General features: G+C 41.0%; 1 protein-coding gene across 1 annotated transcript in view; it reads left to right on the top strand.

Moving 5' to 3' along the window:
* The first annotated feature begins 1,827 nt into the window (after window positions 1-1,827).
* LOC124020862 (gastrula zinc finger protein XlCGF71.1-like) overlaps window positions 1,828-25,140 on the top strand; it is a 44,437-nt gene continuing 21,124 nt past the window's right edge. The window contains exon 1 of the mRNA XM_046336157.1: window positions 1,828-1,932. Within this exon, the coding sequence (XP_046192113.1) occupies window positions 1,828-1,932 (105 nt within the window). The remainder of the gene's footprint in view (window positions 1,933-25,140) is intronic.

The raw sequence follows: 25,140 nt of genomic DNA, 5'->3' as shown, positions 1-25,140 counted from the left end.
ACAGTGAAGAGACTCCAGGGACGGTGATGAAGGCTGTAGGAATGAAGATCAGACAGTGAAGAGACTCCAGGGACGGTGATGAAGGCTGTAGGAATGAAGATCAGACAGTGAAGAGACTCCAGGGACGGTGATGAAGGCTGTAGGAATGAAGATCAGACAGTGAAGAGACTCCAGGGACGGTGATGAAGGCTGTGGGAATGAAGGTCAGACAGTTTATCTGCGTCATTCCTTGATCATTCATTGTGGTCCTGTAGCTCAGTTGGTGGAGTATAGTGCTTGTAAAACCAGGGTAGTGGGTTTGATTCCTGGGACCACCAATATGTAAAGTGTTTGCAGACGACTGCAAATCACTTTGGATAAAAGTGTTTGCTAAATGGCAGATATGTACACTGATTATACCAAACATTTGGAACACCTTCCTAATATGGAGTTGGACCCTCCCCTTTCTCCCTCAGAACAGCCTCAATTCGTCGGGGCATGGACTCTACAAGGTGTCAATCTTTCCACAGGATGCTGGCCCATTGTCTTCAATGCTTCCCAATGATAAATGATGATGATGATGATGATGATAAAACAATGCAAAAACTATAGTAAAGATAATCACGTCACCAAATAAAAATGTAAATGTGAGTATCATGTAGTGGTCTAAACCTATCGCTGTTATATTGAACTGGGTGAATGGAATATGAATGACAGTCATCCAACATGCTGTAGTAGAAATAAGGCATTGCTCATGAAAAACAAAATGGTCCTCCCTCATCTTGAAGGGCACTGACCTCCACTGTTAGGGTGGTGGACCATTCTTGGTACACATGGGAAACTTGAGCTGAAAAACTGTAGCGTTGCAGTTCATGTCACAAACTGGTGCCCCTGGAACCTATTACCATCCCCTGTTCAAAAACACTTACACATATTGTCTACACCATTCACCCTCTGAATGGTACACATACACAATCCATGACTCAATTATCTTGGGCCTTAAAATTCCTTATTTAACCTGACTCCCCCCTTCACCTACACTGACTGAAGTGGATTTAACTAGTGACATCAATAAGGGATCATAGCTTTAGCCTGGGTTCACCTGGTCAGTCGAAGTCATGGAAGGAGCAGGTGTTCTTAATGTTTTGTAGTCCCAGTGTAAAGCACCACATATATTCAAGTGCTATTTGCATGTGATGCATTTGCTCTATTGTTTACAGGATGATTTGTATCTTATAGAGCGTGGCTTTTAGGGAATAGTGTCGTCACATCTAGATAAAAACGAATGTGAAAATGAACAGAGCAAATGTATTTTAACACACTACCTGTTCATAGATGTATTTATTCATCATCCACATATTCATATTAAGCTTCTACGTCTGTGTACAGGAACGTATTATTTGTAAGACGTAAGAGAAAATATAGCAGTTTATTGTTAAATTATCATGACGTTCTTTCCAATACAAAAAGTGTAGTAACTATTGTTTCCAAACTGCGTTACCCACTCCAGTCAGCAGATGGCGATGAGCGTCTTTCAGGTGATGCTTCTTGTGTGACGTATAATGGACTGGACGGGACCCTTCTTCAGGAAAAACAACACGGCTACTCTTTCAACCACCTCGGTAGCCTGCTAGACAACATAAAAACGATAGATTGACGCTTTACACCGTGTTTGTGTACATTAGCTAATCTCAGTGTTTTAAACGCATTTCTGTCTGACTTCTGACTTATCATCTGATGACCTTTAACCTAATGTTCTTGTTAAATTTGAAAACGTGTTAAAGATTGATACTGAGGTTAGCACGAGGCTAGTCGCTAATGCTAACTAACTAGCTAACATCCCTGACCATGAGCTCACTGAACTACTCCTCCCCTGCTAAAGAAGAGGAGGACTGCTGGACGGAGAAAGAAGCTCTGGGACTGAACATTGTCATGGAAGAGGAGGCTGTTACAGTGAAAGAAGAGGAGGCTGTTACAGTGAAAGAAGAGGAGGCTGTTACAGTGAAAGAAGAGGAGGCTGTTACAGTGAAAGAAGAGGAGGCTGTTACAGTGAAAGAAGAGGAGGCTGTTACAGTGAAAGAAGAGGAGGCTGTTACAGTGAAAGAAGAGGAGGCTGTTACAGTGAAAGAAGAGATAGAACCTTTTAGAGAGGAAGAGGATGGTATCTCAGTAAAGGTGAAGGTGGAAGACGTCTTGGGAGTGAAAGAGGAGGATACAGAATATCTGATTAACACCAGTGAGTACAGTCTTAAACAGGGGCACGAACTATGCCGTTGTTGAACTAATGTGTGGTTTTTAAGGGGCATTATACTGAAGTTCTTCTACACGTAAATACGTTTCGTACTCTATAAATTGTGAAATGTTCATTCTGCAGTTGGTTCATATATTTGGGGGACTTTTAAATGAGATGTATTGAATTCTCCATGTGGTCGACATTAAAGTTCCCCATCTGATATAACAGGCTTTTAAATGAGATGTATTGAATTCTCCATGTGGTCGACATTAAAGTTCCCCATCTGATATAACAGGCTTTTAAATGAGATGTATTGAATTCTCCATGTGGTCTACATTAAAGTTCCCCATCTGATATAACAGGCTTTTAAATGAGATGTATTGAATTCTCCATGTGGTCGACATTAGAGTTCCCATCTGATATAACAGGCTTTTAAATGAGATGTATTGGAATTCTCCATGTGGTCGACATTAAAGTTCCCCATCCTGATATAACAGGCTTTTTAAATGAGATGTATTGAATTCTCCATGTGGTCTGACATTAAAGTTCCCCATCTGATATAACAGGCTTTTTAAAAATGCAATATTGGAGCATCATTTATACTTAAAATATCAAAGGGGCCCTTAAAAGGAAACCATTTAGTGGAACAACCTTACATTTGCATCACAAACAATATTTTTTATAAAATGATGATGAAAGTTTCCATTTAGGCCCTTTTAGACATATTCATGCCTCTTGTAAGACCCTGTGATTGTAATAGTAGATCATAAGTTTACCATCTGTTTGATGTTCTCATTCACACAGGAGGGACATGACTATTGTGGATCCTCTGGGGAGCCTCAACAACATCCTGATGCTGAGGAAGAGAAGAGTCTCTCCAGATCAGAACACCAGATGGTACAGCTTGGTCTGGTCTAGCATATAACTTGGTCTGGTCTAGCATACAGCTTGGTCTGGTCTAACATACAGCTTGCTCTATCGGTCTGGGCTGGGTTTCTGTAGGAGGCACTTCATGACAACAGTGACATCAGCATCCATAATGACATGTGTCTGTGTCTCCTCTATGGTTACCAGGACAACACTGGCCCTTCCTCCTCCCAGTCCATGTGTCGTGCCTCTCCCGGTGGCACCTTGCTGCTGGGTATGAAGGGTTGTCTGTGCTGCTGGTGGACTGCAGGAAAACAACGGGGCTGAGTGGAACAGTGAGAGGAGGAAAGATAAGAAAGGATCAGATTTAGCTCATCAAAGTAAGTTTTGTAGTTTAGTTTGAACAAATGAAATAGATCTGTCCACTGCTATCTGTTACCAGGACAACCAGCAGAGTTCTGTTAGTTGACATGAAGATAGACTGGTGGATATGGATGTTATGAATATCATAACACTGAAAAAGGATTCTGCCAATGAAAAGAGAGAAACCAATAGACTATATAAAACCTTAATGAAAGTTAGTTTTAGAGAAAAGTTTCAAGATGATCAATGTAAGGTTCATGTTTTCCTAAAAAACATAGATGTTACACATTGCCTGTCCCAATCAACCCATATCTTTACAAGACTCTAGAACTAAACTCCAGACACTTCAATGTGGTCTGTATTGCTTCATTAACATCTAATCTACAGTTAAAAATGGCAAATGTATATTTTCATCGAGAAGAAGAAAAAGCACACCTATTTTAGGCGAGGTGCTGAGTAGAAAACTTGAAAATAAAGGAGAGCTGCACATTCTCGGAGCTCAGATGCAAAAATATCCAACGTTTTGACAGCCAAGCTGTCTTCATCAAGAGTATGTGTATTTTAAAACAAGTTCTGTAATCCTTTTCTAAAAGCTATGAAAATTGATTGAATGAAAAGCATTATTTGGGGGACTCCAACATATAGACCTTAACAGAACATGTCTTCATTTTGAGATTACTACTTTGACGCCTGTGTAACTGACTCCAGTGTAACTGACTCCAGTGTAACTGACTCCCGTGTAACTGACTCCCGCAGTGTAACTGACTCAACATAGTGTAACTGACTCCCGCAGTGTAACTGACTCCCGCAGTGTAACTGACTCCCGTGTAACTTCCGCCGCAGTGTAACTGACTCCAGTGTAACTGACTTAACTGACTCCCGTGTAACTGACTCCCCGCAGTGTAACTGACTCTGTAACTGACTCAGTGTAACTGACTCCGTAACTGACTCGTAACTGATGTAAACTCGTGTAACTGACTCCCGTAACTGACTCCTCCAGTGTAACTGACTCCGTAACTGACTCCCGTGTAACTGACTCCCGCAACTGTAACTGACTCCCCAGTGTAACTGACTCCCGTGTAACTGACTCCCGCTGACTCCCGCAGTGTAACTGACTCGCAGTATAACTGACTCCCGCAAACTGACTCCAGTGTAACTGACTCCCGCGGTAACACTCCTGTAACTGACTCCCAGTGTAACTGACTCCAGTGTAACTGACTCCGTGTAACGGACTCCCGCAACTGTCCCGTGTAACTGACTCCGCAGTAACTGACTCCCGCAGTGTAACTGACTCCAAGAGTGTAACTGACTCCAGTGTAACTGACTGACTCCCGTGTAACTGACTCCCGCAGTGTAACTGACTCCCGCAGTGTAACTGACTCCCGTGTAACTGACTCCCGTGTAACTGACTCCCCGTAACTCTCGTGTAACTGACTAAACTGTGTAACTGACTCCCGTGTAACTGACTCCCGCAGTGTAACTGACTCCAGTGTGACTCCCGCAGTGTACTGACTCCCGCGTGTAACTGACTCCCCGTGAACTGACTCCAGTGTAACTGACTGTACTCCAGTGTAACTGACTCCAGTGTAACTGACTCCCCGTGTAACTGACTCCCGTGTAACTGTGTAACTGACTCCCGCAGTGACTGACTCCCGCCCAGTGTAGTGTAACTGACTCCCCTGACTCCCGTGTAACTGACTCCCGTGTAACAGTGTAACTGACTCCCGTGTAACTGACTCCAGTGTAACTGACTCCAACTGTGTGACTCCCGCAGTGTAACTGACTCCCGTGTAACTGACTCCCGTGTAACTGACTCCTCCCGTGTAACTGACTCCCGCTGTATAACTGACTCCCGCTGTGTAACTGACCGCCCGCTGTGTAACTGACTCCAGTGTAACTGACTCCCGTGTGACTGACTCCAGTGTGACTGACTCCCGTGTAACTGACTGTGTGACTGACTCCAGTGTAACTGACTCCAGTGTAACTGACTCCAGTGTAACTGACTCCAGTGTGACTGACTCCAGTGTGACTGACTCCAGTGTAACTGACTCCAGTGTGACTGACTCCCAGTGTAACTGACTCCAGTGTGACTGACTCCAGTGTGACTGACTCAGTGTAACTGACTCCAGTGTAACTGACTCCAGTGTAACTGACTCCAGTGTGACTGACTCCAGTGTGTACTGACTCCAGTGTGACTGACTCCAGTGTAGTGTGACTGACTCCAGTGTAACTGACTCCAGTGTAACTGACTCCAGTGTAACTGACTCCAGTGTGACTGACTCCAGTGTACTGACTCCAGTGTAACTGACTCCGTGTGACTGACTCCAGTGTAACTGACTCCAGTGTAACTGACTCCAGTGTAACTGACTCCAGTGTACTGACTGACTCCCGTGTAACTGACCGCTGTGTGACTGACTCCAGTGTGACTGACTCCCGTGTAACTGACTCCCATGTAACTGACTCCTCTGTCAGTTTAGTTTCCTCCTCTGTCCCCATACTGGACTCAAACTAGTGATCCTCTACTTCTCAACACACAAAAAAGGTTAAATAAATACAAATAAAAAAATACCTTCATGAGGTTCTATAGCAGCAAGGATCTGACACCTCCAGAGGGCTTGATGCCTCAATCCACCAGAGGTATGGCTACATCATAGGCCTTGTTCAAAGGCATCTCTCTGTTCAAGAGATCTGTAATGCAGCATATTGTGGTGATGTACCTTCATGAGGTTCTACTGACTGGACATCACTACACATACGGTGAGTAGAGTGGGGACCTCTGAGCGATGGTCCTGTCTAGACTTGGCATCGGAAAATATATGAGCTCTATGGTAGTTGACTCTATCCCCAAAGTGAGAGACTAACGAGTCATTGAAATAGAACTTAAAACAGATTCTATGATATTCACCATGTTACCTTTCACACATGGAAGACGGGAGCGACCATGTCCTTATAGGAAGTGGGTCGTCTGCTATTGGCCGTTGCTCGATTGACGTTGTTTGATTGGATCTCCTAGACTCCGCCCCTAACGAGGTTTATAATATCATAGAACAGGGGTTATGTTAGGTAACCTTAAGTTACATGTCCTACTATGCTAATCTCTCTGTATTAAATGGCCCATAACTTTAACACTGGCAGAGATCCTGGAACTAATATACCCTTAAAGTATATTATGTTCAACTATTTAAAAATAATGCAAACATTTGTTTTCAATATTCATGTAGTAAAAAATAAATGAAGGTTTTGGACACAATAATTAACACTGTCTTTGGCAGGAGGAAAACCAAACTTGGAGGAACCAGAGACGTCCGAACCAGCAAAGCGACACCTCTGCTCCCAGATTGGAAAGAGTTTTACTCAAGTTAGGAAGCCTGAAAAGACACAAGCGGACACACAGGGCGAAGCCACACCATTGCTCCCAGTGTGGAAAGAGTTTCAAATTATTCGAACCCTTAAAGGTCACGGAATACACACAGGAGAAGCCATGCCATTGCACCCAGTGTGCAAAGCGTTTTACCCATTTAGGAAGCCTGAAAGCTCATGACGAATACACACAGGGGAGAAGCCTTACCGCTGCTCCCAGTGTGGAAAGAGTTTTACCCAGTTAGGAAACCTGAAAGCTCATGAGCGAGTACACAGGTGAGAAACCTTACAAATGCTTAGACTGTGGGAAGATATATTACTCATCACAGTCACTTAGAAGCCATGAGGAGAATCCACACAGGGAGAAGCCTTACCACTGCTCCCAGTGCGCAAAGCATTTTACCCATTTACGATGCCTGAAAGTTCATGAGCGAATACACACAGGAGAGAAGCCTTACTGCTGCTCTCAGTGTGGAAAGCGTTTTTACCCAGTTAGGAAACCTGAAAGCTCATGAAGCGAATACACACCGGGGAGAAGCCCTACCACTGCTCCCACTGTGGAAAGAGATTTAACCATTCAGGAAAGTTGAAAGAACACATGAAACTGCACACAGGTGAGAACATTACAAATGCATGTCCAATATGAATGTTCAATACACACAATAGGTTAATTGCTAGCCAGTTAGCTGGCTGCTACGTCTTTGTCCGCACAGCAGCTAGCTATCAACAAAGTCAAAATGGACTCCAGGCCTGGTGGTGGCAGCAGTGCTACAACCACTGTTTACCGGAGCTTCCTGATGGGGAAATAATTAGGCTGTTTACAGATTGATTAACACGTTTCCATCCAAAGTTTTTATTTGAGTCAAGTCATACCGTATAAAAAACTCAAGACAGATGTGATGGAAACAGGTTTTCAGAAGACTGAGGTGGGTTTCCCTCTAACTTTTTACCTGGGCTTTGCTCCTTTCATATGTATTTGATCCTGACAAACCCCAATCCCTGCCAGTGACAAGGATACTCATAACATGATGCTGCCACCACAATACTTATTGTGTGGTTAATATGTGTCTATCTCCAGGTCATCAGACTGTTAAATAGTCACCTCAAGCCGGCCTCCTCACAGTACCCTGTCCTGAACTTTACTCACTGTTACTAGCTGTCAACCACCCAGTACTCCACCCTGTATTCTAGTCAAGGCTCATCCTATATAACTACTACTGTACACACCTTTTATATTCATATACGGTCCATAATGTCTAGACACACCATCATATATTAAATCAAATGTATTTATAAAGCCCTTCGTACATCAGCTGATATCTCAAAGTGCTGTACAGAAACCCAGCCTAAAACCCCAAACAGCAAGCAATGCAGGTGTAGAAAAAGCACGGTGGCTAGGAAAAACTCCCTAGAAAGGCCAAAACCTAGGAAGAAACCTAGAGAGGAACCAGGCTATGTGGGGTGGCCAGTCCTCTTCTGGCTGTGCCGGGTGGAGATTATAACAGAACATGGCCAAGATGTTCAAATGTTCATAAATGACCAGCATGGTGAATAATAATAAGGCAGAACAGTTGAAACTGGAGTATACATTGTAAACAAACTGTATATTTATATTCCGGACTCTGACATTCCTCGTTCTACCATTTCTCAATATTTCTTCATCCATTTCTTCAAAGAAATTGTGGGGATTTGCATGTTTTGTTAGATATTACTGCACTGTTTTAGCTACACCTGCGATAACATCAGATAAATGTGTGTGTAGGAGACCAATAACATTTAATTTCATTTGATTTGATCTGTGGTCAGAGGTGTACAGACAACAGATGGTGTTTATGGTGGAGAGGACTGTGGACTCAGTGGAGGACATCTCAGCCCTTGGCAGTGTTGACACTGCTACTTCCTACCTGACTGGTAATAGGACTTCACTGCTGCTTCCTATCTGACTGGTAATAGGACTTCACTGCTACTTCCTATCTGACTGGTAATAGGACTTCACTGCTACTTCCTATCTGACTGGTAATAGGACTTCACTGCTACTTCCTATCTGACTGGTAATAGGACTTCACTGCTACTTCTATCTGACTGGTAATAGGACTTCACTGCTACTTCCTATCTGACTGGTAATAGGACTTCACTTCTACTTCCTATCTGACTGGTAATAGGACTTCACTGCTGCTTCCTATCTGACTGGTAATAGGACTTCACTGCTTTTCATAGTTTTGATGTCTTCATCTATTATGCTACAATGTAGAAAATAGTAAAAAATAAAGAAAAACCCTTGAATGAGCAGGTGTGTCCAACGTTATGCTACTGTCACATAACAGAATACAATGTCAGAGTCAGTGTTCGCGTCCTTAGATGCTTTGGTAATGTGTTATATTGTGTACATGTTCCACCTGTAGATATTCCTTATCCTCTTAGATACTAGTACATTAGTAGTACATAAGTGTAATACCACAGTACGGTCCTGTCTTGACAGACATTAGTAGTACATAACAGTGTAATAGTGTAGTACCACAGTACGGTCCTGTCTTGACAGCCTCGTTTGAAACCTTAAAAGTGTATTGTTTATTGACAGAACCAGACTTCTGGACATGTGTAGTATATAAAATATCAGGGACTCCTTGATTCACCAAAGGTTCTTGTTCTCTACAGTTTAACATAAACAGTATTTCCCTCCCCTCTAAAAACATACTTTTGGATTATAAACATGTCATTAAAAAAGATGCCTAAAGTAGTCAGTGTATCTTGTCATGTTATATACATCATAACCCAGGGGTGGTCAAATTGTTGTTAGAATGTCATGTACATCATAACCCAGGGGTGGTCAAATTGTTGTTAGAATGTCATATACATCATAACCCAGGGTTGGTCAAATTGTTGTTAGAATGTTATATACATCATAACCCAGGGTGGTCAAATTGTTGTTAGAATGTTATATACATCATAACCCAGGGTGGTCAAATTGTTGTTAGAATGTTATATACATCATAACCCAGGGTGGTCAAATTGTTGTTAGAATGTTATATACATCATAACCCAGGGTGGTTAAATTCTGATCAGGCTCTATCTGAACTACAGTCTGCTGATCGGGCTCTATCTGAACTACAGTCTGCTGATCGGGCTCTATCTGAACTACAGTCTGCTGATCAGGCTCTATCTGAACTACAGTCTGCTGATCGGGCTCTATCTGAACTACAGTCTGCTGATCGGGCTCTATCTGAACTACAGTCTGCTGATCGGGCTCTATCTGAACTACAGTCTGCTGATCAGGCTCTATCTGAACTACAGTCTGCTGATCTGGCTCTATCTGAACTACAGTCTGCTGATCGGGCTCTATCTGAACTACAGTCTGCTGATCAGGCTCTATCTGAACTACAGTCTGCTGATCAGGCTCTATCTGAACTACAGTCTGCTGATCAGGCTTTATCTGAACTACAGTCTGCTGATGGACTCTATCTGAACTACAGTCTGCTGATCGGGCTCTATCTGAACTACAGTCTGCTGATCGGGCTCTATCTGAACTACAGTCTGCTGATCGGGCTCTATCTGAACTACAGTCTGCTGATCGGGCTCTATCTGAACTACAGTCTGCTGATCGGGCTCTATCTGAACTACAGTCTGCTGATCGGGCTCTATCTGAACTACAGTCTGCTGATCGGGCTCTATCTGAACTACAGTCTGCTGATCAGGCTCTATCTGAACTACATTATTTTACAGAACCTTTACTGACCTTCAATTATTATTCATCTGCACCTGGTTGTTGTTTAACCCCCAACCCGGTTGTAGGTTTTATCAGTAAGTCATGAATCAATTGTCAGCTCAAGCTCCAGAGGCCCAACTCAGACCCATAGACACTGATGAGAAGTACCCATCAAAGCTATTTGATGGCTAAACAGTATTAATACAATCTTGTAATTTCTCTGTGTCCACCCTATCGAAACAAGCGGGGAAATGTTACTGATATTAGCTTCGTGTCTGTCTCCAATGTAAAGAATATATAAAAATGGACAGTCCTGCAGTCAGCATGCCAATTGCCACGCTTCCTCTGAGACATCTGTGGCATTGTTGTGTGACAAAACTGAACATTTTAGAGTGGCCTTTATTATCCCCAGCACAAGGTGCACCTGTGTAATAATCAAGCTGTTCAATCAGCTCCTTCACCCATGCCACAACTGTCAGGTGGATGGATTATCTTGGCAGAGAATAAATGTTAACTAACAGGGATGTAAAAAATTCTGCTTTCTTTTTTTCAAGCTCATTAAACATCCAACATTTTACATGTTGCATTTATATTTAGTTTATTATAGTTACTATCAGTTTTAGGAACATCTTACCCAAAATATTTCACCTTATTTTTTACTTTACCCAAAATATGACATCAGCGATAGTCAAATGTAGAAAATCTGTGAATGTCTAAATAAGAAATTGGGCCATTTAAACAGCAGGTGTTGAACCCTTTCAACAACGGGGAGATTTTACTGATGTGCTTTGTGTCTTCAACTTAAAAACAAGTTTTGGACTTCCACTTAAAATGACTTATTTACTTATTTTGTGTTTAATGAAGTGTGTACAGTCGTGGCCAAAAGTTTTGAGAATAACACAACTGTTAATTTTCTATGTTTGCTGCCTCAGTTTGTATGATGGCAATTTGCATATACTCCAGAATGTTATGAAGAGTGTTCAGATGAAGTCCCTCTTTGCCATGCAAATGAACCCCCACCCCCTCCAAAAACTGGAAGCTTCAAAGGAGGGTGGTGCTTGGAATCATTGTTCGTCATCTGTCACCCATGGTTACCTGCAAGGAAACACGTGCCGTCATCATTGCTTTGCACAAAAAGGGCTTTGCAGGCAAGGATATTGCTGCCAGTAAGATTGCACCTAAATCAACCATTTATCGGATCATCAAGAACTTCAAGGAGAGCGGTTCAATTGTTGTGAAGAAGGCATCAGGCACCCAAGAAAGTCCAGCAAGTGCCAGGACCGTCTCCTAAAGTTGATTCAGCTGCGGGATAGGGGCACCACCAGTACAGAGCTTGCTTAGGAATTGCAGCAGGCAGGTGTGAGTGCATCTGCACGCACAGTGAAGCGAAGACTTTTGGTGTCAAGAAGGAGCAGCAAAGGAGCCACTTCTCTCCAGGAAAAAACATCAGGGACAGACTGATATTCTGCAAAAGTTACCTGGGGATTGGACTGCTGAGGACTGGGGTAAAGTCATTTTCTCTGATGAATCCTTTCCGATTGTTTGGGCCTTCCGGAAAAAAAAGCATGTCCGAAGAAGACAAGGTGGCGCTACCATCAGTCCTGTGTCATGCCAACAGTAAAGCATCCTGAGACCATTCATGTGTGGGGTTGTTTCTCAGCCAAGGTGTGGGTCCTCACAATGTTGCCTAGAACACAGCCATGAATAAAAAATGGTACCAACTCATCCTCCGAGAGCAACTTCTCCCAACCATCCAGGAACAGTTTGGTGATGAACAATGCCTTTTCCAGCATGATGGAGGCACCTTGCCATAAGGCAAAAGTGATATCTAAGTGGCTCGGGTAACAAAACATCAATATTTTTTGGGTCCATGGCCAGAAACTCTCCAGACCTTAATCCCATTGAGAACTTGTGGTCAATCATCAAGAGGTGGGTGGACAAACAAAAACCCACAAATTCTGACAAACTACAAAAATTGATTATGCAAGAAATGGGCTGCCATCAGTCAGGATGTGGCCCAGAAGTTAATTTACAGCATGCCAGGGCGGATCAAATCAAATCAATTTATATAGCCCTTCGTACATCAGCTGATATCTCAAAGTGCTGTACAGAAACCAGCCTAAAACCCCAAACAGCAAGCAATGCAGGTGTAGAAGCACGGTGGCGAGGAAAAACTCCTAGAAGGCCAAAACCTAGGAATAAACCTAGAGAGGAACCAGGCTATGTGGGGTGGCCAGTCCTCTTCTGGCTGTGCCTGGGTGGAGATTATAACAGAACATGGCCAGATGTTTCAAATATTCATAAATGACCAGCATGTGGATCGTATAATAATAAGGCAGAACAGTTGAAACTGGGTAACATGGTCAGGTGGACTGGGGACAGCAAAAAGGAGTCATCATGGGGTAGTCCTGGGCATGGTCCTAGGGCTCAGGTCAGTTGACGGGCAGCAGCATGGCCAGGTGGACTGGGGATAGCAGGAGTCATCATGTCAGGTAGTCTGGGGCATGGTCCTGGAGCTCAGGTCAGTTGAAACTGGAGCAGTAGCATGGTCAGGTGGACTGGGGATAGCAAGGAGTCATCATGTCAGGTAGTCCTGGGGCATGGTCCTAGGGCTCAGGTCCTCCGAGAGAGAGAAAGAAGAAGGAGAGAGAATTAGAGAACGCACACTTAGATTCACACAGGACACGAATAGGACGGGAGAAGTACTCCAGATATAACAACCTGACCCTAGCCCCCCGACACATAAACTACTGCAGCATAAATACTGGAGGCTGAGACAGGAGGGGTCAGGAGACACTGTGGCCCCATCCGAGGACACCCCCGGACAGAGCTAAACAGGAAGGATATAACCCCACCCCTCTGCCAAAGCACAGCCCCACACCACTAGAGGGATACCTTCAACCACCAACTTACCATCCTGAGACAAAGTTGCAGAGGTCTTTAAAAGAGAAGGGTCAACACTGCAAATATTGACTCAACTTTTTTTATATTGACTCAACTTTTTTTTTATATATATTGCATCAACTTCATGTCATTGTAAATAAAAGCCTTTTTGACACTTATGAAATGCTTGTAATTATACTTCAGCATTCCATAGTAACATCTGACTAAAATATCTAAAGACAATGAAGCAGCAAACTTTATGGAAAGTAATATTTTTCATTCTCAAAACTTTTGGCCACGACTGTAGGTGCATTCTGTATCATACAACTATGAAAGTTATATATTTAGAACTACCTGCTCGATTGGAATCCAGTGACGTCTGTGTCTTGAGTGTCCTAGAACTGTTTCGTTTTTGTGTTCTGGCGAAAACAGAATGAATAAATAAGTATTGTAAACATTATCAGTAATTACCAGGAAACTCTACAACATTTGTTTTCAAATCACACTAAGATTGTTAACACTGGCCTTAGGTTATTGAGGGATCTGATTAGGTTTTACCCTCGTAGCAAGGCCGTTTTTATCATGTGGAGGTTTCATTCGGGTCTCTATTTTTAAAGAAAACTGTCTTTGGCAGGAGAAAGACCAGACTCAGAGGAACCAGAGCCAGGGACGTCCAAACCAGCAAAGACGACACCAGTGTTCCCACTGTGGAAAGGGTTGTAACCACTTATGTGAGCTGAAACAACACGAGAGAATACACACCGGGGAGAAGCCTTACCACTGCATGCAGTGTGGAAAAGAGTTTTAACCAGAAAGGAAACCTGAAAGCTCATGAGAGATTACACACAGGGGAATCCTTACCACTGCTCGCAGTGTGTAAAGTTTTAACCAGAAAGGAAACCTGAAAGCCCATGAGAAAATTCACACAGTGGAGAAGCATTACCACTGCTCCCAGTGTGGAAAGTGTTTTAACCAGTTAGGGCCCCTGAAACAACAGCAGAGAATACACACAGGAGTGAAGCCTTACCACTAATGTGTTTCCCTGTTTTTACCAGATGAAATTGCTTCTTCCAATTATTGATAAACATGTACCTGTTAAGAAACTGACTGTTAGATATCTTAAGGCTCCATGGATTGATGAGGAATTTTAAAAACTGTATGTTTGAAAGAGATGGGGCAAAAGGAGTAGTGAATAAGTCTGGCTGCACATCTGGCTGGTTTACATACTGCAAACTGAGAAATGATGTGACCAAACTCAACAAAAATAATAAACTTTATTAGGAACCCAAGATCAATGATATAAAAGAATTATTTTAAAAAATGTTTAAAAAGAAGGGCACAAATACAATGCTATTTCTCTATAAACAAATGAATAACAGACTTTCAGGATGCTTATAGAGGAGCACTCAACATGTACTGCACTGACACAAATGACTGATGATTGGTTGAGAGAAATTGATAACAAGAATATTGTGGGAGCTCTATTGTTAGATTTCAGTGCAGTCTTTGATATTATTGACCAAAACCTGTTGTTTAAGAATGTTTGTGCTATGGCTTTTCAACCTCTGCCATAATGTGGATTCAGAGCTGTCTATCTAATAGAACTCAGGGTTTTAATGGAAGCTTCTCTAAACTTCCGGCCCGACTGAGATGGCCGCCTCGCCAGCGTTCTAGGAAACTATGCAGCTTTTTTTTTTTTTTTTTTTTTTTTTTTACGTGTTATTTCTTACATTAGTACCCCAGGTCATCTTAGGTTTCATTACATACAGTCGAGAAGAACTACTGAATATAAGATCAGCGTCAACTCACCATCAGTACGACCAAGAATATGTTTTCCGCCGGCGAATCCTGTGTTCTGCCTTACAAACAGGAATGGTAATGTTTCCCTCGACCTGTGTGCATATACAGTATATCACAAAAGTGAAAGTACACCCTCACATTTTTGTAAATATTTGAGTATATCTTTTCATGTGACAACACTGAAGAAAGGATACTTTGCTAAAATGTAAAGTAGTGAGTGTACAGCTTGTAAAACAGTGTAAATTTGCTGTCCCCTCAAAATAACTCAACACACAGCTATTAATGTCTAAACCGCTGGCAACAAAAGTGAGTACACCTAAGTGAAAATGTCCAAATTGGGCCCAATAAGCCAACCTCCCGGTGTCATGTAACTCGTTAGGTATTACAAGGTCTCAGGTGTGAATGGGGAGCAGGTGTGTTAAATTTGGTGTCATCGCTCTCACACTCCCTCATACTGACTGGTCACTGGAAGTTCAACGTGGCACCTGTAGGCAAAGAACTCTCTGAGGATCTGAAAAAAAGAAGGCCTGGGCTATAAGAAGGTTTGCCAAGACCCTGAAACTGAGCTGCAGCGCGTGGACAAGACCATACAGAGGTTTAACTGGACAGGTTCCACTCAGAACAGGCCTCGCCATGGTCGACCAAAGAAGTTGAGTTCACGTGCTCAGCGTCATATCCAGAAGTTGTCTTTGGGAAATAGACGTATGAGTGCTGCCAGCATTGCTGCAGAGGTTGAAGGGGTGAGTCAGCCTGTTCATGCTCAGATCATACGCTGTACACTGCATCAAATTGGTCTGGTGAGAGGAGAGAAGGAATACAACGTGGCTGTTATGAAAGTGAACTGTGGTGTATTCATTCTGACGATTCTGTTGACAAAGGTTTCTTAAACAGAAAAAAGCAGGATAAACATACTTGAATTTGTCAAATAAAATCAAAATGTATTTGTCATATGCGCCAAATACAACAAGTGTAGACCTTACAGTGAAATGTTTACTTACAAGCCCTTTAACTAACAATAGGTTCAAGAAGAGTTAAGAAAATTTGAGCAAATGAACTAAAGTAAAAAATAATAAAAGTAACACAATAAAATAACAATAACAAGGCTATATACAGGGGCTACTGGTACCGAGTCAATGTGCGGGGTACAGGTTAGTCGAGGTAGTTTGTACATGGTAGGGGTGAAGTGACATTTCATAGATAATAAACAGTGAGTAGCAGCAGTGGACAAAACAAATGGAGGGGTCAATGTAAATAGTCTGGTGGCCATTTAATTAATTGTTCAGCAGGCTTATGGCTTGGGGTAGAAGCTGTTCAGCAGGCTTATGGCTTGGGGTAGAAGCTGTACAGGATGATTTGTATCTTAAGAAGAGCGTAGCTTTAAGGGATTGGTACCGTCACATTTAGATAAAGCGAATGCTGAAAAAATGAACAGAGCAAATGTGTATTAAAACACAGTATTTATTCATCATTTACAAATTCATTAAGCTTCTACTTCGGTGTACAGGAAATAATTATTTGTAAGACGTAAGAGAAAATATATCAGCTTATTGTTAAATTATTATGATGCTCTATCCAATGCAAAAAGTGTAGTAACTATTGTTTCCAAACTGCGTTACCCACTCCAGCCAGCAGATGGCGATGAGCGTCTTTCAGGTGATGCTACTTGCGTGACGTATAATGGACTGGACGGGACACTTCTTCAGGAACAGGCTCCAACTCTTACAACCACCTCGGTAGCCTGCTAGCCAACATAAAACTGAAAGATTGATTCTTTAGACCATGTTATGTACATTAGCTAATCTCTGTGCTGTTAACGCAGTTCATTTGACATATCAACTGGTTAACTTTAACCTATTTTGCTTGTTCAATTTGCAAAGTTGTTAAATATTGATACTGAGCCTAGCACTAGGCTAGTCGCTAATGCTAACTAGCTAACATCCCGGACCATGAGTTCACTAAACTACTCCTCCCCTGCTAAAGAAGAGGTCTGCTGTATGCAGAATGAAGCTTTGGGGCTAAACATTGTCGTGAAAGAAGAAGATGATGTTATTGAGGAAGAGCATTTTAGAGAGGAAGAGGATGCTCTCGCAGGAGTGAAGAAGGAAGACGTTTTGAGAGTGAAAGAGGAGGAGACAGCATATCTGATTAACACCAGTGAGTACTGTCTTCAACAGGGACACAAACTATGCAGTTGTTGAACTAATGTGGGGTTTTTGAAGGACATTCTACTGAAGTTCTACACTTGAATATGTTATTCAGTACTTTATAAATTGTTAAAGGGTCAATCTGCCTTTGGTACATATATTTTGGATCTTTTAAATTAGATTTATTAAATTCTCCACGTGGTCTACATTAAAGTGCATCTCATCTAGTATAACAGGCTTTTAAAATGCAATATTGGAGCATAATTTAAACTTTAATTATCAAAGGGGCAAAAAGGCACCCATTTTTGTGGAACTACCCTTTAACATTTGCATTTTTAGGGCCTGTTTAGAGCGACTAATGCCTCGTCTAAGACCCTATGATTTTAATAGAAGGTCATAAGTTCACTATCTGTTTGATGTTCTTGTTCACACAGGAGAGACATGACTATCGTGGATCCTCTGGGGGCCTCAACAACATCCTGATGCTGTGAGGAAGAAAGAGTCTCAGATCAGAACACCAGATGGTACAGCTTGGTCTGGTCTAGCATACAGCTTGTCTGGTCTATACAGCTTGCTCTCTGGGTCTGGGCTGTGTTTCTGTAAAGCACTTTATGACAACAGTGACATTAATGATATGCGTCTGTGTCCCCTCTTTATGGTTACCAGGACAACACTAGCTCTTCCTCTCTCCCGGAGTCCCCATGTCGGGTCTCTCCCAGTAGCAACTTACTGCTGGGTATGAAGGTGTTTGTGCTGCTGGTGGACTGCAGGAAAACAACGGGGCTGAGTGAAACAGTGAGAGGTGGAGAAGAAGAAAGCATCAGATTTGACTGATCTAAGTAAGTGCTGTAGTTTAGTTTGAACAAATAAAATAGATCTGCCCACTGGTATCTGTTACCAGGACAACCAGCAGAGTTATGTTAGTTGACAGGAAGATAGACTGGTGGATATGGATGTTATGAATATCATAACACTGAAAAGGATTCTGCCAATGAAAGAGAGAAACCAATAGACCATATAAAACCTTGATGAAAGTTAGTTTTAGAGAGAAAGTTTCAAAATGAACCAATGTAAGGTGCTTGTTTTCCAGAAACCTTCCCTAAATACATTATGGCTGTTACATTGCCTGTCCCAGTCATCCCCCCTCTCTTTACTAGACTCTAGAAGAGGCAAACTAAACCCCAGACACTTCAATGTGGTCTGTATTGCTTCATTAACATTTGATCTACAGGACTTGTTAAACTGGCAAATATATTTTTAAAACAAGCTTCTTTTTTTGTTGTCTTGGCCTCCATCTCTGTAATGGACAAAATTAAATTAATTTCCTACTTTATCAGGTCAAATGAAGCCTGAACTCCAACATACAGACCTTAACAGAACATGGTTGAATATATATATACTATATAGACCTTAAAGAACATGGTTTAATATATATATATACTATATAGACCTTAATGAACATGCTTTAATATATATATACTATATAGACCTTAAAGAACATGGTTTAATATATATATACTATATAGACCTTAAAGAACATGGTTTAATATATATATATACTATATAGACCTTAAAGAACATGGTTTAATATATATATATATACTATATAGACCCTAATAAAGAACATGGTTTAATATATATATATATATACTATATAGACCTTAATGAACATGGTTTAATATATATATATACTATATAGACCTTAAAGAACATGGTTTAATATATATATATATATATATACTATATATAGACCTTAAAGAACATGGTTTAATATATATACTATATAGACCTTAAAGAACATGGTTTCATTTGGAAATTATTAACTTTATTGATTTCATGTGTAAATGACGCCAGTGTGCTGCTAACAGTTTAGTTTCCTCCTCTGTTCTGTTCCATACTGGACTCAAACTAGTGATCCTCTAGGCTGCTCAACACACGTGACCGTCCTCCTTGATAATGAACTCTATTCAGAGTGCTAGAGCCACACACTCACTACAGCACAATAAAGGGTCTGTGTTTTAACAGATGCTGAGATCAGAAACAAATCAGTCCCTTTGTTGCTCTGTTTCAGAGCTGCTTTCTGAGGAAGGAAGCCTTTTCAACTCTAAAGGTGTGTTTGGCCATTTAGGCTGCAACAACGATACAGTGGAACCCCTGATCTGTTGTTTATGAAGGGTCACCTCCCGGTACCCAAACAGCTCGTCCCATCCTGGGATTTTTATCTTGTGCTTGAGGCCATTTCTGCTGTTGGAGCCGCTGGAAAGAATAGAAATGAGATTTATCTTGTTTAAAACCTTTTACTTTAGCCATTACATCCGTATAATGAGTTCCACCCCGTACCTTCATGAGGTTCTACAAAGGATCTGACACCTCCAGAGGGCTTGATGGCTCAATCCACCAGAGGTATGGCTACATCATAGGCCTTGTTCAAAGGCATCTTTGTTCAAGAGATCTGTAATGCAGCATGTTGTGGTGATGTACCTTCATGAGGTTCTACTGACTGGACATCACTACCTAACATACGGTGAGTAGAGTGGGGACCTGCGGGATGATCCTGTCTAGACTTGGCATCAGATTCTGGAGTATATGAGCTCTATGGCTGGTTACCTATATCCCCAAAGTGAGAGACTAACAAGTCCTGAATTGAAACCTAACAGAACCTGATTCTATGATATTTATTCACAGGTTACCTAACAGAACCCTGATTCTATAATATTCACCAGGTTACCTAACAGAACCCTGATTCTATAATATTCACCAGGTTACCTAACAGAACCTGATTCTATGATATTCACCAGGTTACCTAACAGAACCCTGATTCTATATATTCACCAGGTTACCTAACAGAGCCCTGATTCTATGATATTCACCAGGTTACCTAACAGAACCCTGTTCTATGATATTCACCAGGTTACCTAACTGGAAGCGATGATATTTCCTGGTTACCTAACAGGCTGATTCTATGATATTCACCAGGTTACCTAACAGAACCCTGATTCTATGATATTCGCAGGTTACCTAACAGAACCCTGGTTCTATGATATTCACCAGGTTACCTAACAGAACCCTGGTTTCTATGATATTCACCAGGTTACCTAACAGAACCCTGGTTCTATGATATTCACCAGGTTACCTAACAGAACCCTGGTTCTAGCTGATATTCACCCAGGTTACCTAACAGAACCCTGGTTTCTGATATTCTTTGCAGTTACCTAACAGAACCCTGGTTCTATGATATTCACCAGGTTACCTAACAGAACCCTGATTCTATGATATTCACCAGGTTACCTAACAGAACCCTGGTTCTATGATATTCACCCGGGTTACCTAACAGAACCCTGGTTCTATGATATTCACCAGGTTACCTAACAGAACCTGATTCTATGATATTCACCAGGTTACCTAACAGAACCCTGATTCTATGATATTCACTAACAGAACCCTGATTCTATGATATTCACCAGGTTACCTAACAGAACCCTGGTTCTATGATATTCACCAGGATTCTATGATATTCGCCAGTTCCTAACAGACCCTGGTTCTATGATATTCACCAGGTTACTAACAGGACCTGATTCTATGATATTCACCAGGTTCCCTATGGTTCTGATATTCACCCTAGGTTACCTAACTTAGAACCCTGGTTCTATGATATTCACCAGGTTACCTAACAGAACCTGATTCTATGATATTCACCAGGTTACCTAACAGAACCTGGTTCTATGATATTCTTTTCCAGGTTGCCTAACAGAGCCACGATTCTATAATATTCGCAGGTTACCTAACAGAACCTGATTCTATGATATTCACCAGGTTACCTAACAGAACCCTGATTCTATGATATTCACCTAACGGGTTGCTATAATATTCGCAGGTTGCCTAACAGAACCCTGATTCTATGATATTCACCAGGTTACCTAACAGAACCTGATTCTATAATATTCACCAGATTACCTAACAGAACCTGATTCTATGATATTCACCAGGACACCTAACAGAGCCTGATTCTATGATATTCTTAGGTTACCTTTCACATGGAAGAATAACATGTACTTAGATGTGAAGATGGGAGCGATGTCCCTTATATAGGAAGTGGGTCGTCTGCTATTTGCTGTTTGTGACAGATGTTGTTTGATTGGATCTCCCTAGACTCCGCCCCTAACGAGAAAGTACAGTGCCTCCGGAAAGTATTCAGACCCCTTGACTTTTTTCCTCGTTTTGTTGAGTACAGCCTTATTCTATAAACACAATATAGCCTACTATTCTATAAACACAATAGCCCATAAACTGACCTTATTCTATAAACACAATACCCCATACTGACCTTATTCTATAAACACAATACCCCATACTGACCTTATTCTATAAACACAATACCCCATACTGACCTTATTCTATAAACACAATACCCCATACTGACCTTATTCTATAAACACAATGCCCCATACTGACCTTATTCTATAAACACAATACCCCATACTGACCTTATTCTATAAACACAATACCCCATACTGACCTTATTCTATAAACACAATACCCCATACTGTATTCTATAAACACAATACCCCATACTGACCTTATTCTATAAACACCTTATTCTATACTATAAGCCAGCACCCCCATACTGACCTTATTCTATAAAACACATGCCCATACTGACCTTATTCTATAAACACAATACCCCATACTGACCTTATTCTATAAACACAATACCCCATACTGACCTTATTCTATAAACACAATACCCCATACTGACCTTATTCTATAAACACAATACCCCATACTGACCTTATTCTATAAACACAATACCCCATACTGACCTTATTCTATAAACACAATACCCCATACTGACAAAGCAAAAACATTTTTGTTTGATATTTTTTGCTAATTAATTTTTATACAAAACTGAAATATTACATTTTACCTAAGTATTCAGACCCTCTACTCAGAGCTCTGTTCAAACAACAGGTTCTGCTCTGGAGCAGGTTTCATCAAAGATGCCAACGACATTTGAGTAAAGCCAGTGTGTCTGTATGTGGATGACTCAACACTGTACGTCTGCTACCACGGAAACTGAAATGGCGGCAACACTTACAAAGAGGTGCAGTGAGTTTCAGAATGGGTGGCTGGAATAAGTTGATCTAAAATGATTGCCAAATTACATGGCCTACTATGCTAATTCTGCTTAGCAGGTATTGTTAGAGGGGAGTAAAGAAATATTTTGTTGGGGCGCCAGGCAGGTATTAACCTAGTTATTAAAGTTAGTTATTACCTATTATAACATTATTATTAAATATTATTAAAACTGAAAGGATGAGTAGAATAGAGTAGCGCTTCCAGACACATTCTAAACATGGAGTATAAAGGGGCCTGTAGCATCTAATGATGAAACATTATGGGTCTTAAGGAGGCCTGTAGCATCAATGATGAAACATTATGGAGTCTTAAAGGAGGCCTGTAGCATCTAATGATGAAACATTATGGAGTCTTAAAGGAGGCCTATAGCATCTAATGATGAAAACATTATGGAGTCTTAAAGGAGGACTGTAGCATCTAATGATGAAACATTATGGAGTCTTAAACGAGGACTGTATCTAATGATGAAATATTATGGAGTCTTAAAGGAGGACTGTAGCATCTAATGATGAAACATTATGGAGTCTGAACTTCTTATGTGGCTAACATTCCGCTGAAAAGGCAGGCGAGAAATTCAAAATATTTTTGAAATATGTAACTTTCATGCATTCACCAAGTGCAATACACCAAATTAAAAGCTTAACCTGTTGTTAATCTGCATCGTGTCCGATTTCAAAAAAGCTTTACAGCGAAAGTACACCATATAATTATGTTAGATCAGAGCCTGGTCACAAACACACACAGCCATATTCAGCCAAGGAGAGGGTCACAAAAGCAAACATAGAAAATTAATCACTAACCTTTGATCTTCATCAGATGGCACTCATAGGACTTCATGTTACACAATACATGTATGTTATGTTAAAGTTCATATATATATCCAAAAATCTCAGGTTACATTGGCGCTTTATGGTCAGTTATGTTGTGCCTCGAAAAAATCCGGCGAATTTTCAGAGATCCACATCAAGTTACAGAAATACTCATATTAACTTTAATAAAAGATACAAGTATTATGCACAGAATTATAGATATACTTCTCCTTAATGCAACCGCTGTGTCAGATTTCAAAAGCTTTACGGAAAAAGCAAACCATGCAATAATCTGAGTATGGCTCAGACACAACAACAAGCCATGCAGATACCCGCCATGTTGTGGAGTCAGAAATGGCGTTATAAATATTCACTAGCTTTGATGATCTTCATCAGAATTCACTCCCAGGAATCCCAGTTCCACAATAAATGTTTTTGTTTGTTTGATGAAGTCCATCATTTTATGTCCAAATACCTCCTTTTGTTAAAGCGTTTGGTAAACAAATCAAACTCACTAGGCGCGGGCAAGTCAGGTGAAAGTTCAGATGAAAATTCAAAAGATATATTACAATTCGTAGAAACATGTCAACGATGTGTAGAATCTATCTTTAGGATGTTGTGAACATATCTTCAACAATGTTCCAACCAGAGAATCCTTTGTCTTTAGAATTGCAATGGAACGCATGAGTCACTCTCACGTGTAAGCGCGTGATCAGCTCATGCTACTCTGGCAGACCTCTGGTTGAAACAGCGCTTATTCCCCCTCCTTCACAGTAGAAGCCTCAAACAACATTCTAAAGACTGTTGACATCTAGTGGACACCGAAGGACGTGCAATATGACCCCAAAGACAATGTATATTCGATAGGCAATGAGTTGAAAAGCGACAAACCTCAGATTTCCCACTTCCTGGTTGGATTTTTCTTAGGTTTTTGCCTGCCATAAGAGTTCTGTTATACTCACAGACATCATTTAAACAGTTTTAGAAACTTCAGAGTATTTCTTTCCAATATGCATAATAAGATGCATATATTAGCTTCTGGGCCTGAGGAGCAGGAAGTTTACTCTGGGCACGCTTTTCATCTGAATGTGAAAATGCTGGCCCCTATCCCAAACAGGTTGGAGGACTGTAGCATCTAATGATGAAACATTATGGAGTCTTAAAGGAGGCTTGTATCTGATGATGAATTACTATGGAGTCTGATGCTTTAAAGGAGAAGTTTACCCAAAATCCAGAAACTCTAAGTGATTCCAAACATTGAAACTAGTCCCGTGGATTCTCTCTCCCTGTAGTGCTGTACTGAAACGGCTGCAAAACGTGACTCGTGACGTTGATGGATGCGGGCCTCTCTCTGCTGCTTTGCCAGTTAATTTGTTATTTTATTACAGCTATGGCCTTTGTCTTTCACCTGGAGTTGTTTATTTATGTCTGAGAAAGAAAAAAAAAACTTCAACATATACAAAATAAATTCAGCAAAAACAATTACGGATCTTTTTCAGGACCTTGTCTTAAAAGATTATTTGTAAAATTCCAAATAACATCACTGATCTTCATTGTAACGGGTTTAATCACTAACCTTTGATAATCTTCATCAGATGACACTCAATACATTTATGTTTTGTTCGATAATGTGCATATTTATATCCACAAATCTCGGTTTACATTGACGCCATGTTCAGAAATGCCTCAAAATATCAGAGTAATTACAGAGAGCTACGCCAGATAACAGAAATACTCATCATAAACTTTGTGAAAGATACATGTTTTACATATAATTAAAGATACACTGGTTCTTAATGCAACCGCTGTGTCAGATTTTTAAAAAATGTTACGAAAAAAGCATACTATGCAATAATCTAAAAC

The sequence above is a fragment of the Oncorhynchus gorbuscha genome, unplaced genomic scaffold (genome assembly GCF_021184085.1).
Source record: "Oncorhynchus gorbuscha isolate QuinsamMale2020 ecotype Even-year unplaced genomic scaffold, OgorEven_v1.0 Un_scaffold_957, whole genome shotgun sequence".
NCBI classification, from domain to species: domain Eukaryota; kingdom Metazoa; phylum Chordata; class Actinopteri; order Salmoniformes; family Salmonidae; genus Oncorhynchus; species Oncorhynchus gorbuscha.
This window is presented reverse-complemented; position numbering and strand designations above follow the sequence as displayed.